Source organism: Antechinus flavipes, chromosome 6 (assembly GCF_016432865.1).
Source record: "Antechinus flavipes isolate AdamAnt ecotype Samford, QLD, Australia chromosome 6, AdamAnt_v2, whole genome shotgun sequence".
Taxonomy (NCBI): Eukaryota; Metazoa; Chordata; class Mammalia; order Dasyuromorphia; family Dasyuridae; genus Antechinus; species Antechinus flavipes.
Genome location: NC_067403.1, coordinates 234286578 through 234307745, shown reverse-complemented (window position 1 = coordinate 234307745; position 21168 = coordinate 234286578). Strand labels below are relative to the sequence as shown.

The 21168-nt window shown below is 35.5% G+C and overlaps 1 protein-coding gene across 3 annotated transcripts in view; it reads left to right on the top strand.

The window, feature by feature from the left end:
- LRRC4C (leucine rich repeat containing 4C) overlaps positions 1 to 4227 on the top strand; it is a 1395890-nt gene extending 1391663 nt beyond the window's left edge. For all 3 annotated transcript variants that reach the window (XM_051967660.1, XM_051967659.1, XM_051967661.1), the window contains one exon: positions 1557 to 4227. In XM_051967660.1, the coding sequence (XP_051823620.1) occupies positions 1599 to 3521 (1923 nt within the window). In that variant the 5' untranslated portion in view covers positions 1557 to 1598 and the 3' untranslated portion in view covers positions 3522 to 4227. The remainder of the gene's footprint in view (positions 1 to 1556) is intronic.
- Positions 4228 to 21168: the final 16941 nt, after the last annotated feature.

Below are 21168 nucleotides of genomic sequence, written 5' to 3'. Positions count from 1 at the left end.
TAGTATCTGAGGCCATGACCTCTGACTGTTTGAGAAAGATTCCTTTTCTTAGAAGAAAATTCCCAGAAGTAGAATTAAAACTGATGGTTAATGAATAAATTGCCCTTTTACCTAAGTCTTATGCCCTTCCTTTTTTCTATTGCAAAAGACAGTTAGCCAGAGTGAAAAAGGTATTTGAATTAGCATCAGAGGACTGCCATCTATGTATTCTTATGTATATCCTAGTTTCTTATAAACTTCTGTTATCACATTTTAAAAAGGAAGACATTGCAAATAGACACCCTCTAAAGTCCCTTTCCAATTCAAAATCTAAAACCCTGTGACCTGTCTTGTAAGCTACTCATTTTATATCAGAGCTATTATATTCAATCATCATAGTTAAGCAAATGTAATAGTCTTCCTCATCAGATATTAACTTATCATTATTTTTATGTCACCTACCAAAAAAAAAAAAGAGAGGCTGTTTTATGAGGAAAAAATTAAGGAGATTAATGAATGATTCATATAGAAGATGTTAAAATAATAAATGGTCCTTAAGTTTAGTCTGTCCAATGTTAAAGGAAAGTGTCATTCAAGATTATAAAACTTCAAGATTTTCAAGAAAACTTATGGGTTACACAGCCTGATTCTAACTCTGCAACATAATCAACAAACAGTCATCCAATCTGCCTACTAAAAGACTGGCAGTGAGGAAGAATCCACTATTTCCAGGGACAATATTGATACCTGTGGAAGTTCTGTTCTACTTTGGGAGCCATAATGTACCGAAGTTCTTTTTTCTAAAAATCAAATACAAATTTGTCTTTTTTCAGCTTTCTAGCCAGAAAATAAAAATCTTCTTCTGGAGAAAAACGGCTCAAATTTAATTCCTCTTACATATAATAATCTTTTACACACATTAATACAGCTTTCATGTTCTAAGCCTTCTCTTCTCTAAGCTAAACATTCTCCTTTCCTTCCAATTGATGTTTTTCGTCATTATGGTTGCCCTCTTTTGTATTTTCTGGAGATGCACTTTGAAGACAAAGATCTGCACATGGTAGCTCCTTAATAAGTATTGTTTTAATCATAAGTGATTTGAAATCAGAGAATCTGGCTCTAAAAGTTCCTCATTATGTGCTGAAGTTCCCTCTCTCTGCATAGATCTTGTTTTCCTCATCTGTAGCAGGAGGAGTTTAGACAAGGTAACTTAAAAGTAACTCACTACTCTCAATCTATTATCCAGTGACCCTAATATTTCAGATGACATTGAGGCATTTCTGATAAACATCATGGTGTATTGTTTTCAGGTGGCTGCTATTGTTTTGTATGTGGATCTTATCATTCCTGTCTTCCATTTCTTTTCACTTTTCTCTTATGGTCCTCCTTGAGCTGCTGCTATATGCTGATTGGGTCAGAGCACATTTCACAGCAACTGTCACATAGTAGAACTCACCATAAGGATAACTGGTTTTGGGAATGGAGAGTCTGAATGTAAAACCTCTGTCGATGACATTATCTCAAGAAAGACATTTGTCAGAGATCTAACATTTTCATTCTTTTTATTTTTTTTCCAGATTATTTGATCTCCAGAAGGACCACCACCAGATAAATTATGAATGTTGAACAAGATGACCTTACATCCACAGCAGATGATGATAGGTCCTAGGTTTAACAGGGCCCTATTTGACCCCCTGCTTGTGGTGCTCCTGGCTCTCCAACTCCTAGTGGTGGCCGGTCTGGTGAGGGCCCAAACCTGTCCTTCTGTATGCTCCTGCAGTAACCAGTTCAGCAAGGTCATCTGTGTGCGGAAAAATCTCAGAGAGGTCCCTGACGGCATCTCTACCAACACGCGGCTCCTGAATCTCCACGAGAATCAGATTCAGATCATCAAGGTGAACAGCTTCAAACACCTGAGGCATTTGGAGATCCTCCAGCTGAGCAGGAATCACATCCGTACCATTGAAATCGGGGCCTTCAATGGTTTGGCAAACCTCAACACTTTGGAGCTCTTTGACAATCGGCTGACCACCATTCCAAATGGGGCTTTTGTATACCTGTCTAAACTGAAGGAACTCTGGCTGCGAAATAACCCCATTGAAAGCATCCCTTCTTATGCTTTTAACCGAATCCCGTCTTTGCGCCGGTTGGACTTAGGAGAGTTGAAGAGGCTTTCGTACATCTCCGAAGGGGCCTTTGAAGGTCTCTCCAACTTGAGGTATCTGAACCTTGCCATGTGCAACCTGCGGGAAATCCCAAACCTCACGCCGCTCATCAAGTTGGATGAGCTGGATCTTTCTGGGAACCATTTGTCCGCCATTAGGCCGGGCTCTTTCCAGGGTTTGATGCACCTGCAGAAATTGTGGATGATCCAGTCACAGATCCAGGTGATTGAAAGGAATGCATTTGATAACCTTCAGTCACTGGTAGAGATCAATCTGGCACACAATAATCTGACCTTACTGCCTCACGACCTCTTCACGCCCCTCCATCACCTCGAGAGGATCCACCTGCATCACAACCCTTGGAACTGCAACTGTGACATTCTGTGGCTCAGCTGGTGGATAAAGGACATGGCGCCCTCAAATACTGCATGCTGTGCCCGCTGCAATACGCCCTCCAACCTGAAAGGGAGGTATATCGGGGAATTGGATCAGAATTATTTTACCTGTTACGCTCCTGTGATTGTTGAGCCTCCCGCGGACCTCAACGTCACAGAGGGCATGGCGGCAGAACTCAAGTGTCGGGCTTCCACCTCCCTGACCTCCGTCTCTTGGATTACTCCCAATGGGACGGTCATGACTCACGGAGCCTACAAGGTCCGGATTGCTGTGCTCAGCGATGGCACATTAAATTTTACTAATGTAACTCTACAAGATACAGGCATGTATACATGCATGGTGAGTAACTCTGTTGGGAATACCACAGCTTCAGCCACCCTGAATGTGACCGCAGCCACCACTACCCCATTCTCGTATTTTTCCACCGTTACCGTAGAGACTATGGAACCTTCTCAGGACGAGGCTCGGACCACGGAGAACAATGTGGGGCCCACCCCGGTCATTGACTGGGAGACCACCAATGTGACCACCTCTCTCACGCCCCAGAGCACAAGGTCCACCGAAAAAACATTCACCATCCCTGTGACCGATATAAACAATGGCATCCCGGGAATCGATGAGGTGATGAAAACCACGAAGATTATCATTGGTTGCTTTGTGGCCATCACGCTCATGGCAGCCGTGATGCTGGTCATCTTCTACAAGATGCGGAAACAGCATCATCGGCAAAATCACCACGCCCCCACGCGGACTGTTGAGATCATTAATGTGGATGATGAGATTACAGGGGACACACCCATAGAGAGCCACTTGCCCATGCCTGCTATAGAACATGAGCACCTAAATCACTATAACTCTTACAAATCTCCCTTCAACCACACAACAACAGTTAACACAATAAACTCAATACACAGTTCAGTGCATGAACCGTTGTTGATTCGAATGAACTCAAAAGACAATGTACAAGAGACTCAAATCTAAAACATTTACAAAAGTTACAGAGAAAAAAAACAACAGACGGTTTATTAAAAAAAAAAGTGACACAAATGACTGGGCTAAATCTACTGTTTCAAAAAAAAAGTGTCTTTACAAAAAAAAAAACAAAAAAGAAAAGAAATTTATTTATTAAAAATTCTATTGTGATCTAAAGCAGACAAAATGATGTGTATTCCTCAGAACCTGTTTTGCTGCATTTATTTACCCTCCCTTCCCCTGCTGCCCTCCCTCCCTTTTTGCCATATTTTTCATAGGAAATCTCAATTCCCTAAAGAACTGGTCTAGGAAATTTTGTAAGAATTCTGTTATACTTTGGGATTTTTATGGTGAATTCTAGTGGTGAGATTCGGTCTATTTTGTCTCTTCTGTTTTTTTTTTTTCTTCTTCTCATGCCCTTATGAAATACTCCAATGGGGGAATGCAGTATTAGACATAGATTTATAAGAGAGAAAGAGGGGGAAAATGCGAAATCTTATATTTTTCATGTAATGATCTGTTCTGTATTTACTGAGAGGACCATTCTGTGGAAAAGAAAAGAAAAAAAAAAAGAAAAAAAGCAAACAAGAGATTAATTTACATGTCAGAATCTATAAATCCCATGATCTTTTAATGACTCTAGAACCAGAATTTGTAGTTTAAAAAAAAAACTAAAATAAGGTTATAAATAAAATATTGTTGGTTTTTTTCTGTACCTGGACAGAGCTTATTTGAAGAGGGGCTCAAATGCTGGAAGGTGCTTAGAGTGTGTCCTCCTGCCCTTGAAAAGAAATATGGCAGTATTCTTCAGCCATCTACCATATGTGCCTCAGTATCTGGGGTTGGTGCTGCTGATTGATTCTGGGACTCTGTAAGGGGGATGCTGTGATATTTTTTTACTTTCCTTTAGGCCATCGATAGGTTTTGGCAAGCATCAAGGTGTACCAAAAGACACATGAAGTTTAATTGAATTTCACTCTGGAAGAACCACTTCAAGGAAATCCCTCAGAACCAATGTAGAATTTACTGTTGGATGAAGGGGAAGGCAAGATTTGGTTGGGCATTGAAAAATCCAAGTTGGATCTAAGATCTGAGTCTCAGATTTCTCTAAACAGTTATTGATGGAGAGCACTTAAAATTCAATGGAATTTTGCAAATCAACAAGCATTTGTTGAATACTTGCAGGCATTGTCCTTGGTGCTAGGGATACAAAGAGAAAAAACTAACAATCCCTATCCTCAAATACTTGCATTCTATTTAGGAAACATAAATAAGCATATATATATACACAAATTAATATATACAAGAAAGTGTCTTGAGAGAATATCCACATTGGGGAAATTAAGTAAGGGTGTCATAAGAGGTAGTGCTTGAGCTGAAGCTTAGAAAGAGCTAGGAACTTAGATATAGAAGAAGGTGAAGAGCCCAAACATCCATCCATCAGGGAAAGATTGTGCAAAGATATGGAAATAGAATTTGAAATTCCATGTATAAAGAGTAGCTAGAAAGTCAGTTTATCAGAAGCATAGACTTCATGACAGGAAATAAAGTATTAATCAATGTAGAAACATAGGTGGGCAGTATGATCTTCAATTATTAGTTGAGGATAATTTGAATGTAAGAGACGTGGCGCAGTGTGAAAACTATTGCTAGAAAATTCTAAGGTAGTTGTTGCCACTGAGTTGCCTTTCATTTATGTTGTTCTTCTTCCTCTCACACCTCCCATCCTCCTACTATAGATGGTTTTGGAAAGACAACTCGTTTCCAAATGCAGCAGTTTGTGAGTTGATGATGACTGATGACAAATGGATCACACTTGGAGATATATTTAAACCATAATATCTCATTATTATTGTCATTTTTGACTATAGAAAATTAGTGTGGCAAATGAGAAAAGAATGACAGGGAAAATGAGGGGGCCCCAGAGATAGATGGAAATGTAACAAGCTGGGATTCTATTGATAATTTAAAATATATATACCATAATTCTCTTTCTATTAGAAGAGTGTTAATTTATTCATTCAACAAATATTTCAATGTAATACACATAGTACTTGATGAAATAATCCCTGTCCTCAAGGAGCTTACATTCTGTTGGTGAATGGCCCATAATAAATATTTGTGGGATGAATAAATGACATATTCAGATATTACAGTAAACTTGTTTTCTTCTCAACTCAGTTCAACAAGCTTGTATTCATGTTTACCCAGAACTATGCCCAGTGCTGGAAAGAAAAAGTCACCAACAAAATGGGTCCTGGCTTTAGGTAGTTTACATTCAATAGATGCAGACACTCTTTATAAAGATACAGATCTCTAACCACTCATTTTTTATCTGTATGCATTTGAATTTGCAACCATGGGTCCACCCAAAATGCTGAAGATATTTCTTAGGTTGGTCCTATCTCTGTATTTATGACATAATTAACATGAAGAGAGAACTGAATTTAAAACCCAAAAATCATATATTTAGAGCCATAGAACCTAGGATCAAAGCTTGATTCTGCAACTTGCCAGCTGTATATGAGCATTTTTTTGGTATGTGGGAATTTCTGCCCTTGAGGACTTAATTTGCTCATTTGTTGGTTGATATCTAAAGTCCCTTCTAGCTCTGAATCTGAAATCCTGCCATGTTTCTTACAGCTATCTTTAGAACCCAGCAAAGATATTGGAGGAGAGGGAACAGACTTATCCAGTACCTCTGACAACTAATCCACCAAAGATCTGTGTTCTAGATCAAGTAGTTCATGAGTTCCAGTCCAATATTACAACTAAAATGTTTTATCACTTCATTAGAATGGAATATATAAGCAATGGATTTTGAGGAATCTATTACCTCCTACACAGCCAGATAGGCTCCACTGAGCACAATGGAGTAGAAAGAGTCCTAATTCTGGAGTCAGAGATGACAGGGCCAAATTCTACCTTAACACTTACCACCTGTGTAACCTTGGACAATTATTGAATTTTTTCTGATGCCAGGGCCAAATTCTACCTTAAAACTTACCACCTGTGTGACTTTGGACAATTAGTGAATTTTTCTGATGTTTCTTATATAAAATAAGTGGGTTGATCTCTGAAAACTTTCCTATCACCCAACCTTGGTACCATGGCCTTGTAATGAGAAGGTTGTCTGAACTCCAATTTTGAAAGAGCATCACTTACACCAGTACTTAAATGAAAAATTAACTGGAAGAGCTAAGAGCAAGGCATGGCAAAGGACTGTGCCTGAATAAGGATTCTGTATCCTTTTCTCTCCCTGATACTCACCAGTAGCTCTTCCCCACCACAATCCTTTTCCTCATTTTTGATCGCTGGGTATTATTTAGGAGAAACAGCAGACACATCTGCTGCTTTGCAGAAAAAAATTCACATTTTAGCTTTGCTACATATTGTCAATGCATTCATGTATCCTGCACACCAAGCTGGATATCAGAGAAAGTCACCAAAAGCTTTCTCAGAAATAGTAGGAAGGTTTGGAGTGAAGAGTGAGGATAAGGGAGGGGTACCTCAAAGACATTCTTATTGTTTTCCTGGTTCTCCATACTCCTTTCACTTTGAACAATGTCTTACCTTTTCTTCAAGGAACTTATTCAAAATACACAAATTCCCTTTGGCAGTAAAAGGAAAATAAGCAGACAAGCTATAGGGCATCAAGAGAAAGAGAAATTGATTTGTAAAAAAAAAATTGATTTAGGGTTCATGCTACATACAAGCTACATGCAGTACATCTTTTAGAATATTGAGAAAGAATTACCAAATAAATGAAAGGAAGAATAGGCCATAAATGGCTGTGAATCATTATTGGTCCAAAGTGGAGAGAAGGAAAGCTTAATTTTCTATATAATTTTGGAGGTCTTTTTTAATATATAAAATATTCTTGCTACAAATTTTAAATAGAAAAGTCTAATCCTTTCCTTGTATATATATCGTTCCCCCCGCCTTGTCTGTCTGTCTGTCTCTCGCTCACTCAATCTCTCTGTCTGTGCCTCTCTATTTTCCTCTCTCTTTCTTTGTCTTTCTTTTTCTCTGTCTCCGTCTCTTAACACACTTACACACAGGGTTGAAAAGGCCCTAGAATCAATGGACCTAGTTCTGAATCCTGGCTTTGTCAATTACACTCTACCAGTGTGATCTTGGGCAAGAAACTTGGAGAGGTTGAATTTATTAATCTCTAATGTTCTCTCTAGATTTATGTCAAGTCAAAAAACATTTAATTGCCTACTGTGTGCCAGGCACTGAACAAAGCACTGGGAATACAAAGAAAAATGGGAAGAAATTTTACCTCTGGGAACTCATAGTCTAATAAATTATTGTTAAGTCTAAGATTCTAAGAATTAAGAAAATTCTAGATGTTAAATCTAAAATTGTTTTTGTTCATGCCTTTGTTCTTGCAGTTTCAGTAGACACACCTCCAAATTTTAAGCAACTTTTCCCCATTGAACCACTAATAATCACATTAACATTAATAATAACTCTATTTGTAAAGTACTTTAAATTTTGCACCTTCTTTCCTGATGAAACAAATGTTTTTGGGCACAAATATGTCTTGATTATTCCCCTCCAACAAAATGAAAGCTATCTGTATGTACATTCTACAATTCAGCAAAATTCAAGCACATTTAAAAAAAAAAACACCTTGTATGTACAAAGTACTCTGTGAGGTGTCAAGATACAAAGAAAAAGACAAAAAATATAATCCCCTAGAAAGTTGCATCATATTATAAGGGATGCCAATGTAAGCATGATAATTGAAGGAGGAAGAGAACACTAAGGTTGGGTCAGGAAAGGCTTTTTAAGTTGGAGGTGGAGATTGAAATAAGTCTCATATAGAGGCTTTAGCCCCATTCCAAAAGGCAATGGGGAAAACAGTATATTCCAGATATAGAAGAGCTTTTTCAAAGACACAGATGCAGACAGAACACAGAATTTGTGAAACAGAAAGTAGGCCAGTTTACAAGTATGGCCTCATTCCACATAAGTTCATGGCAACAGCAAAATTCAATCAAATATTCCCTTTTTGTGGTGAACTAAAAGCTGAATGGTTACTGTAATCAATATCTCCTGCAAAGTACCATATTTGTCATCATTGTTGGGTGAAAGGACTGCCAGGATTCTGAAAGGATATCTCCCAGTATGGTATTTATATATTAGAATCTTGAAGCATCACATTCCACTACTTCCCTATGGTCTGACCCTGTGCAAATGGATTTCATCTCCCCTCTTTAAAAATAAGAGGATTTTATAACAATATGGCTTTGTTTCTTATATGGTCCCTACAAGAATCTTCAAAAGTTGGGCTTAAACACGTGCCTCTGTTGCCTTTTTAGTCATCTGCGTGATATCTATAATCTTGATATTCCTTGAAAAAACTAAAAGATCTTTTTAGACATTGAGGTAGATAAGTAGTAGAGTATAAGGGATGAGAGCTGGTTCGTTGAATTTTATTGTTGAAAAAAATAATAATAGATATGCATAAAGCACTTTAAGATTTATAAGCTGACATACATTCCTTCTTTTGAGTCTCATCACAAGGGTAGTAGTATCCTAGGATACTAGGATAATTATCATTATCTCCATTAATGAGAAAAGGAGCTTGACAAAATGTGGTGTATAAATAGCTTATAAATATCAGAATGTTGAAAACGAAGCCATCTTGACACTGAATCCACCACTATATCTACTATACCACAACATCCTTCAAACTCTGTCTTCTCATCCTTTTCCACCCTCATGGTTGGTAGAAGAGCTGTCCCCTATATCCATTATAAAAATAGCAAATGGCATAATGAAATTAATAGAACTGGAAATCCAAGTTTTATATTGCCAGGAAAAAAAGAAGAAAATGAAGAATGAAAGGGAAAAAGACATCAAGAATTGCTTTGAAATTGGTTGTTCTTAAATATAAAAGTATATTCAGGGGGAGCCTCCAGAGACCTTGAATATCATACATTTACTTGGTTGCTTGGTCACTTGACTGCTAATTTCTTTCATTGTATTCTTCTGAGTGGTTTGGGTATGTAAGAAAAGCAAAGATTTTTCGTGAATATGATGGATCGACATAAAGCCCTATACTTTTCAAATGATGTTTTCTTTTGGCAAACTGGTTTCTAGATCCAGCAATAGCAGGTATCTTTATGCTGAAGTCAATACAGTCTTTGAGTGTCCTAAGTACAACCCATATGTATGTGTGGGTGCGTGACATGCTGAATACATGTCTTCCAGCTTCCTTCATAATATATGTAGTACAGAATAGCAATTTCTGGAGCCCAGATCTAATGTTCTTTACATTTTACATTGTTATTTTTTTGAGTTATATTGTCTACAACTCAAAAAAAAAAAACCCAACAGTGACATGGGCAAAATTTTGTAAACATTTATTATTTTAAAACACTTAATATCTTGTTAGGAATGATATACAAAGGCTTCTTGTTTAGATAAAAATTAGACTAGATATTCTTTAGGTACACTTCCAGATATAAAGATTTTGTGGACATTGTAGTCCTGTGTAAATGTCACATGGAAACAATTTCCTCAAGTATCTATCAGGTGGCCTTTGCTAGGATGGACAAACTGTGGCTTCGATTTTCAAGTTGCTCTCACGGAAAAGTAACATGCAGGAATCACCAAATAGCAATTCTCTGGAGTCAGTTAACTAACATTTGTCATTTGCCTGGCACTATAATAAGTATTGGAAGGCAGATGCATTATGATTTGTTTGCTAATGACAATATTTATTTCCTGAAAACTCTACCTTAATGTAGAAAACTCCACAAGCTGCTGTTTTTTCATTCCTCCTATTGCATCAGAATATAGAGGAAAATTTATCTGGCTCTGAAACTCCTTTTGAAGACTTTTGACAACCATTATCAATTTAGGGCCAACTTTAGAAATGATAGTGAAACATTTTCCTAACATTTAGTTTTCTTTGTCTTTTAGTTTTCTAAAGTCATGCAAAGAGATACTAAGGTGATGTCAGATTTCCTTTATAGAATTTGAAAACAGATCTATTAAAAACAAACAAACAACTAAATGCTATATAAGAAGGAAGTAAGACAATTTGATATGTATCCTCAGGACTAATGGAGTGATAACTTCTCCCAAAATTATTCTGACATTGCTCATTTTTAAATGAACCACAGACTACAAAACCATCTAAATCATTGTAAAATAAAAGAAGACTAATTCTACTTTCACAGATATTTTATTCTCCATCTTTAGTACTACCTCAAACCTCTGGATTTGGCTATTTCTGATTCATAGCTAATCCATAATTTCTTAACTGTTTGATAGTGAGAGTATATGTACGTTTCAGAAGTTGAAAAGCAATGAAAAACTTATTTGCTTTGATAAATGGATTGGTGTGCTCTCATTCTGGGGTGAAAGTAAAACATTTCTGTCCTCCAGCTTTCTTGTCTCCCACCTTGGATCCATATACAATTATAATGACTCTAACCATAGTTCTGAAATAGTAAGAAATTAAATCTTGCTGATCCTTTTGATATACCAAAGTGACAGAATGTACCATTCAGAACTGTGGCGCTACAACATTTGGATCGTAGCGTTCTGAATGTGCATTTTTAAGGTGACCATTATAAGTTGGAGAGTGTCCAAAAGTAAATAAGTAGGAAGTTGAAGAACCTCAAGATCATGTCTTTTGAAGATTAGTTAAAATAAATAGAGCTATTTCATTTGATGAAAAGAATACTTAAGGAGGACATGATAACTCTTTGTAAATATTCAATAAAAGGTCATGAGGAATACAGATTTCTTAAGGACAAGGGCTATTTGGTTTTTGCTTCTGTATCCATGGACCCTTATATAATATTTTGTTAATAATGAGTAATTAGTACATTTTATTTATATGCCAAAAGAATGAAGCAATAAATTTAATTTAAGAGGGATTATACCTGCTCTGAGCAGGATGAAAGAGCAGAACTAAGAATAGGCAGAAAGTACAAAAAGCAGGTCTAAACTTAATGCAAGAAAAAATTTCCTTGCAATTAGATCCTTGCCTAATTATTATAAGCTGTTTTGGGAAGTAGAACAATGTCTTACCCCTTTTACTTGATGTCTTCAAGCAAAAGCTATATTGGCCTTCCTTGTTCAAATATGATTACAACTAGATGATGTCCTTGGTTTCTTCCAGCTCTTCCAAATCAGCCGAATGGAAATAAAGAAATCACAGGTTCTGGTTGATGATAGATGGGAAAGTTCCTAAAAGAAGTATCTTTAAGTTGAGTGGGATCCCTAAAAATAAGACCCACATTTAGAAGGATGTTCATTCTCTTTCATTGGAGGATTTCAACAAAAGATTAAGTATTAACCTGCAAGAGTATATTAGGTTTAATTTGGGTTGATAGTGACTGGGGTCCTTTCTAATTGAGAAATTATGTGATTCTATGATCTTGTCATTTGGGTGTCTAAATCACTAGAATTTCTTTTTTTCCCTTCTCTTTGGTGGAAATAAGTTATAACCCTTTGAAAACTGGATTGGCTTTTTTGGAACAAATCAAAATATTATTTTATCCATGGAAACACACCTATTATCTACTTTTGTTTTTGCATTTATGAAAATTTTAAAAGGCCCTATGGTAAGAGCTATTCATTTATTGTATTTATATTCCCAACGCTTTATGTGCTTAACACATAGAAAATGTTTGATGATGATTGAGTAGGAAGAATTAAAATTAAGACATCAGAACTAACAGATAAACACACACTCAGCTTTGTTTAACTTATAGATCTAAAGAAAAAGATAAAACAAAGAAAAATGACATTTTCTGAGGTGAAAGGAGAGGAGGCATCTTGATGCATTATTGGTGGAATTATGAATGGATCCAATTGTTCTGGAAAGCTTTTTGAAATAATGCATGAAAAAGTCATCAAACTTGCTCTTTATCCCTCTTCTACCACTAATAGGTCAGAGCCCTTGAAGAAATAAAAGAAAGAGGAAAGTTAAAAAAAAATTAAGGTAGCTTTTGTATGGTGGCAAACCCCTCAAACAAAAAAAAAAATAAAAAAAATCCTCAATTCTAGGAGAATGTTCATCAATTGGGAAAGGCAGGCGAAAGTGAATAACAGTTGGCAAAAACTGTTTCAAAGCCCAAAGACTAAAGCAGTCTGATCACATATCCACAGCAAATACTCAGAAGCTTTGAAGTCGACTTCATAGACACTCAGAAAAAAATAATAACGTTAGAGAAAAATTAGATGACTAAAGAAACACTTCAGGATTTTCTTTTCTCTTGTCTGTTTTATTGGTCTGTTTTTAAGGGTACTTTTACCCTTTCTAGTTCTCACTATTTTAACCTGGTCTGCTTATAAAGGTGTCTGAGAAGAAATGTCAAAACAGACTATGAGTTAAGTGGCTGTTGAAGCATTAGTTCCAAATCTAGAGATCAGTTCTAGGAGACATTTTGGGGGACATCTCTCAGATGATTAAGTAATTTCCTGAAGATATTGAGTCCAAAGGTAATACATGTTTACTTTTTATTGGCATATAAACACCGTTTTTTTTTTTTTTTTCAGTTTTCCCTGACAATATATTCAGCATCTACTACATATAAAACATTGATCTAGAAGCTGGGTACGGGATAAAGTTTGGATAAGATATGTCCCCTGGATTGATCAAACCTTATATGGGAACCTCATCTTGCCAGGAATCAAACTTCCATGCCATTTCTTACTACCTCCCCATTATGCTACCATGTATATATCCTCATGCAGTTTATAATTAAGTAGAGCAGATAAGATCAGCAGTACACACAAGCACAAATCATATCCAAAAGGGAAGGCATTTAGTAACCAAAGAAACTAGAAAAAATACTCTTGTAGGAAATAGAATTGAACTTAAGACTTTAATAAGTTTCCCAAGTGTGCTGAAAAACTCATCTCCATACTACTTATTTCTACATTTTTTAGCCAATATCCCAATATGAAATGCTGCCTACAGCTCATTTTACAGATGAAGAAACTGAGACCAATAAAGTTAAATGACTTACTCAGGATTACACAGCTATTAAATGTCTGAAGCCACATTTGAACTCAGATCCTTCTGACACCAAGATGGCGTCCTATTCACAGACCTAACTAGCTGTCCCTGAAATCTCAACTGATTTTTACAGTAATCATTTGAGTCACATATTCAAATAAATATCATCCTCATTTTACAAATACTAAAGTTGAGGATCTGATAAATGACTAATCAATCAACCGAAAGAATCTGAAACAAATTCTTTCCTGACTTCAATACTTTTTTTTTCCCACAATGCAGCATTGTTGACAATATTCTGAAACTGTAAAGTTTGTGAGGGAAAAGACTATTGTGTTTCTGTCTTTTTATCCCTAGGGTCTATCATAGTCCCTGATTCTATAGGAGACACTTGATAATTTTTTGTTGACCTGAAATAGAAATAATCCAGGCAGACAGTAATAAAGACCTAAGGTACTTGTAGATTGTGAGGTCTTGCATGGCAGGGATTTCTTTATATCCCCTGTGCTTTTGCCCAGCACATAGTAAGTGTTTTGCAAATGTTTATTGACTAATGGATTGGTAATAGTTGGAATAGAGAAGAAGGTATCACTCATGTGATGTTATAGAACCCATCTCATACTTACAATCATGATAATATGGTGAATCAATGTGGGAAGAGATATGGAACAAGGTACAATAATTGTAAATGGCCTCTGTATTCATCAATTTTGTGTGAGGAATACAAGACATAATCAAAGGTTAAAATGTCCAGAAAAATAAGCCAAGAATAAAGGAGCTTATGATCCAGAAATACTCTGCCCTGTTCAGTTCACACCTGGAGTATTATGTATTTAACTCTGGGTATAACATTGTGAGGAAATGGATAAATTAAAAGTGTACGGAGAAAAACAACCAAGACTTTATAGAACCTAGAGTTAATGCCCTGTAGGGTTCAAGTAAAGGAACTAAGATTTTAATGTAGAAAAGAACAAAAAAGAAAGCTTTTAGAAGGATGTGATGGCGATGGCTGTTGTACATCACTTGAAGGTCTGTTCTGTGAAAGAAATACTAAGTCTTATGCAGGTTATGATGGGGTAAAATTTCCAGAAACAATTTAGTCTTGATATTAGGAAACTTTCTTTAGAACAATCACATAGTAGAATAAATTGCCTCAGGAGGCAATGGATTTCCCCTTAAAGGAGGTCTTTAAACAAAAATTCGGGTAGCAATGCTGGAGAACCATTGTAGAGGTACAGACTATATTAGTCCCTGAAACTCTTTCTAAAACTGATTATATGATTGTGTGAAACAAATGTTTTATAATTTCATAGTAACACAATCATTATTATAATGTAAAATTGATCAAAATAAAGAGTGAACAAAAGGTTTGTCTAAGAAAAAAATCTACCGAAATACCGAGCCAGCTTCATGTAGAATTTGGCATTTAAACTAGATGGAGGAACATGATCACAATAGGAAAAGATGAAATGGATAATAAATTGGGCAACCTCTAAGCATTATTGTTTCCTTAAGACACACATGATGGGCAGAAATAAAGATAAAATTAGAAAAATAGAGAGCTAATTGTAAAGAGTGCTGAATTTGGACTATATTTGGTGAGCAAAAGGGAGCCATTGACAAATCTTGAGCAAGGAAATGACATGATTGGGTACATATAAAAGGAAAGTTCATTACTGTAAAGGTTACTTGCATTCTAAAGTCTATCTTTTTTTTTCTCAACATGCTTTGGTTTAAAAGTTATGCCTCATTTTTTCCATGTTGGAGCTTATCTTCGAATCTTTTGGCATTTCTTTTTTGGTATTTATTCAATCCAGTTATAAAAGTATTTTTTAAAACCACCTAGCTGATTCTCTAATTAGGTAATAGAGATGTAAAGGTGAGCTGAAACAGCTCTTGCCCTCAGAGAGCTTATATGGTTTCCGATTCTACTTTAGTGTGGTAATAGAAAAAACAAATGTCTCAAAGAGAGAATATAAAATTTTAAAAATACAATGAATTTTAATTACTTTTCATATATTTATCAAACAAACATATTTCATATGGTCTCCCACCTACATACCCCAAACAAAAGGGAAAACAATGATCTATTCACACTATTTTGAAAAGGTATTCAATTTCTGACTAAAATAACCCTTTTTCCCACCACCACCTCCTCACTCCTCGAAAATTGCATCTCTCTTGGGAAAATTGCCAGCTAGTAGCCTCTTTCCCTCCCTTCTGTTTGTTAGCTTTCTGAAAGTAGTGATATAGAGAAAATCCAACCATTTTCTCATTTCCCCAACCCCCAACCAATTAGTGTGTGTAGGCTGTGATTTTTTGTTTGTTTAATGGTTATGAGACTGTTGTATTTTTTTTGAAAAGAATGTTTTGACTAAATTCAATGAAGAAAAACAAATCCACCAGTTCCTGTGTGTAGATATGATCTATTGTCCAAACTCATCAAAACGGAGCCCAGAGACAGCTGGTATATTTAGAGGACTTATTGGGGATTGATGTGTTAATGAGATATCACCCACACTCATTGGCCACCAGTGGTTGGAATTTATTGGGAGTGTCATTAGACGCATATAAAAGTCAGTTGAACATAAAAACAGAAGAATCTAGAATTTTTGTGTAATCACCATTTTCAGCCCTTGTCATTGCTACAGTGCTATAACTAGAGTGACTGCCAAGATATAAAAATCTGCAGACTGGGAGATAACGAGCCGAAGCAGCCAATGAATTAGAGAATTTCTGTTGGAAGGAGTCTGATCACACTCTGTGTGCTAGTTATTGTTTGTTGAGAATTTAGGAGGTTTGGGTTTTTTAATTTATTTCGTTAACTTGATAGAGCAGGTCACGTATCTAAAATGATCAACTTGGAAGCTGGAAATAGGAGATGGGAAAAACATAGATCATGAAAGAAAAGGAGAAGAAGTATTAAGAAGATTAGATAAGTACCAGATAAAACATTTAGGTACTTGATTTTCTTATTTTATTCACTTCAAAAAGAAAATAATTTAAGAGGGTCCTATCATATAGTGGGCACTCTTCTATATGTTTCAAGTACTAAGATAAAAATGGCATTCTTCCCTAAATGACATTCTATTGAATAAAAATAAATTATTTGGACCAAGAGCTTTGGACTCAAATTCTGGCTTTTGACACCTACCTCTGTAATCTTCAGAAGCCACTTATTGTCTTTGGTTTGAGGTGGGCAAGAAGATAACCTCTAAGTTCCCTTCTGGGGCAGTTAAGTGATGCGATGGATAGATACCAGAATAACATGAATTCAAATATGTGCTCAGACACTTTTAAGCAGTGAGACTCTCACCAAGTCACTTATTCTTGTTTGCCTCAGTTTCCTCATCTGTAAAATGAGCTTGAGAAGGAAATGACAAACCACTCCAGTATTTTTAATAGAAAATCCCAAATGAGGTCACAAAGTTTTTGAATATAACTGAAAAAATTATTGAATAACAAGAAAAAGCAACAGTAACAACAGCAAAGACCTTCTCTTTTACATCTGTACTCATGATCATCCTGCCAGGCAATGTCAGTGTGGGCAAGTATAGGTCTATTCCCTAAATAAGCAGATTACCCAACATAGATTTGATCCTTAAATAATATTGTAGTGACTATGTGTTGTGGAAGTTGGAAAAGGCTAAGGAATGGGGTGGTAGCTGGGGAACTAGTCACCTATTTCATTAAAATCTAATTTACTTTTAGGCCTAATTTGCACATTGAAAACTACTGATGAACACTATGGATGGCAAGGCCTTCTCAATTCCTAGATTTCCAAGAGTAGGTTTAGACAGTAAACTTATCATCTGAAAATAACTTAATACGTTCAGAAATCAAAAAGCTTCATGTCCATGTTCAAGTATACTTTTGTTTTTACCAGTTGTGTGACAAAGCTCGAGTCAATCTGCTTAAACATTTTGTCTGATTTATATCAGAGTTGGATTTGATGCTAATAAGCATCTTACCCACTCTGAGATTCATTAAATTGATTATAAGAAAATATTTGAGCTGCTGTTTTGATGTCTTCCACATCATTATAATTATTATTATTTTAATGATTTCACTGGTTTAAAAAACTTACACAAAGAAGACCTCCCTACTACTGCAGACTATCCTTCATAGTTAGGGAGAGTAGAATAAATGCACAGTAAGTTTTTGTATTAGTAAGGATAGCTAGTATTTATGTAGTGTTTTCTGATTTTTATCTCAGCTATCACTCTTAGAAGTAGATGTTATAATTTCCATTTTATAGAAGAGGAAGGTGGGAGGGATTAAGTAGCTTCCCTAGAATCATATAGCTAATAAGTATATCCTATAGAAGTATTCAAATTTAGGTTTCCTGTCTCCATGTCCAATATTAAAACATGATATTTATCATGCCATATAACTACTTAATAAATGTTGATTAATTAAATTCAATACAGGTTCTTATGGTCTAATAGCATTATTAAATATTGATATTATTATAATAACATAATTTATTAATTATAATAATATTAAATATTAAATTTGAGATAAAGATGAAAAGACAAGATTTGAAATTTTGATATCAGAAAGCATTGCTATATATATTGGAGTGTTACCAATGAGTAAGAAAGTGGACTTCTTTAGTATCTAAATATGAGTTTAGAACAAAGGGAAATGGGAAAGGAGAACAGCAGCTATATTAAAAATGTTATTGTCAACAATGGCATGGAGGGAATTCTGATTGCCCAAAGACTATGAAATGAGAGATGAGCTGGATTCTTTCACGTTGGAGGTGGAGGAGGAGGAGGAGGAGAGGACTTGAAGTATGGCCTTGAGGATGGAATGAGTGAGAGCTCTCCAAAGACCAGCCTGGCTACATTTGGAGAAGAATGATGAGACAACAAGTCATCAAACAAAAAGATCTGTATTAGGATGGAGTTTCTAGGGTATCATAAGTTCAATGGGACACAACAGTGTAATACAGCAACTGAATAAGGAAATAAATGGAATCAGGTTATATCAATAGAAACGTGATATTCAGGGTTAGGAATGTGAAGGCCCAACTGTAGTCCATCAGCCACATGTGATAGATTATGATTTACACCAAGAATGGTATTGAAGAGCTGGAAAATAATTAGATGAAGAAATCCAGGAGGGCTAAGGATGCCGAAGTTTTCCATATTGGTTTCAGTTGAAGGAACTGATCCTAAAGAAGACACTTAATGATTTGATGGCCAGCTTCAAATATTTGAAAAAGTCGTTATGTAGATAGATAGATAGATAGATAGATGATAGATAATGTTCAATTACTGTTTAATGTTAGAGGTTAGAGCTGGGAATAATGGATGGAAATTTCAGAGTGCCTAATTTAGGCTTCATGGCAAGAAGATTGCTCTAATAATTAAACCTAACTCCAAACAAAGTGGGCTACCTGCTGAAGGAATGCATTTATGCTTATTGTGAGTTTTTAAAGGAAATGACCACTTGCCTGATATATGTAGAGGGAATTTTAAAAAATTTAATCAGAGATTATTTGGACTATTTGGCCAAATCTGAGATCCTGGGCTTTTGTGAATAATCTCATCAAGAAGTTGACTGGTATAGTGGATAGAGCACTAAAGTTAGATTTAGGAAATTTGCGTTCAAATGTGGCCACACACATTTACAAGCTGTGTGACCCTGTTACTTAACCTTTTTGTTTCAGTTTCCTCAACTGTAAAATGGAGATAACAATAGCACCTACCTCACACGTTTATTATAAAGATCAAAGGAGGTATTATTTTTAAGTCACTTAGCACTGTGTCTGGCACATAGTAGGCTCTCTATAATTGTTTTATTTCCTTTTCTTCAAACCCAGATCTTTCTCAATTCAAAGATCTTTGAAGTATCATAAAATCACAAAGAATATACTAGCCAACGGTTTTCCCTAGGAAACCAAAAACTTGCCAGTAATATTCACCCCAGTATTACTTTTGAACACATTGTCGGGAAGAAGAGAGAAGAGGAGGAGGGAGGAAGGAGAAGAGAGGAGGGAGGAAGGGAGGGAGAGAAGGAAGGAGGAAGAAAGGAAAAGAGGGAAGGAGGAGAGGGAATGAAAGAAAAGAGAGGGAGTGAGGGAGGGAGACAAAGAAAAATAAAGAAGGAGAGAGGAAGTAATCTTTTTTCACAACCAATACATAGGGAGATTTTCAGGGGTCACTTTTTTCCACTGTAGTACTTTGCTTTTATTTGCAAGTCCTTAATAGCTATATTTAGTTTTACCATAGATTTAGCTAATCTTAACACTTGTCAGTAATAAGCCTTAAGCCATCTATAGCTCTGGTTTGGAGCTCTGAACTAAATTCAAATCAATAAGCATTTTAAACATCTCATCCAAGCATCATGCTAGGTACATGGAATATGAAGATAAAATTACAACATCTCTTTCTTTAAGGGAACTATATTATATTTTCCTCCTGTTTGGGCCTATTAAGGGATAGTCAAAAACACTTTTAGAAAAAATGTGGCAATATTTTAAATTATATTAAGTAAATTATGATTGTGTTTACAGATATACTTTATATGTATATCAATCTATATGCATATATCTCTATTTTATTACATACCTATGAATATAGTTAGCTAGCTATATATTCATATGGATATTTATATATGGATTACTTGTTCATTGGTATCAGGAATGGTAACAATTTCTACTAGTTCATTTCAACAATTTCCCTTCAACTTAATTTTTTGAAGAGGTACTTGAAGTATTTTTCAAGGTTCACAGTCATTTTCTTTCACATTTCATATTCCTTCCCATTCCTTCCTTCATTTATGTGTGCATTGTTTTTCTGTGCCTGTGTCTCCATTTATGTAGACATAGTTATAAAGATGCATACATATTTCAGTAGGAGCCAACCCAAAATTTCTGAAAATAAAAAACCTCTGAAGGCCAAGTCCATATTGAAGCTTATTTTTTTTTGGTCATCATTATCATTCACTATCATTTTATGACCATGTAGTTTCTTATCATTTACAGACATCATTTCCCCTATGAAACAGAAACTATGGAACTCCTATAATGGACTTTCTGATTTAAAATATGGACCCTCTTTATTCGCAATCATCCTTCTTTAACAATCTCATCATATAAACTGTTTCCATGATCATAATAAAATAGTCCAATTTCCCCTTCTTAGAATAACACAACACAGACTGCTGAAAAAATGTAACCCTTAGGCTGGTACAATTTTCCACTTTTTCAGGTAACTAAATAAGATGGAAAACATCAGCTATACCCTTGTCAGGCAGAGACTTCTGAAAACTGAGCATTCAAGTAAGCAAAACTAAATTAGTTTTTTTAAACCCATCCTAGATAATAGCAAATAAGTTCTCATGACAAATACTCTTCAATTATTATACTTGTTACTTCTCATTATTTTCTTAATGTGACTCAAATGAGGTAAGTATTTAGGACTAAATGAAAGAAATATCTTAGAAGGTCATTATTTAGCTCAGTGGTTCTCAAACTCTTTTTCTCAGTATCTTTACAGTATTAACAACTATTGAGAATATGTCAAAAGAGTTTTTGTTTATATGGGTTATATAATAGATATTTATCATAAAGAGAAAAAAACTAATTTTAAATTTGTAGACCCTCTGAAAGGATTTCAGAGACCCTCCAGGATTCACTGTACCACACTTTGA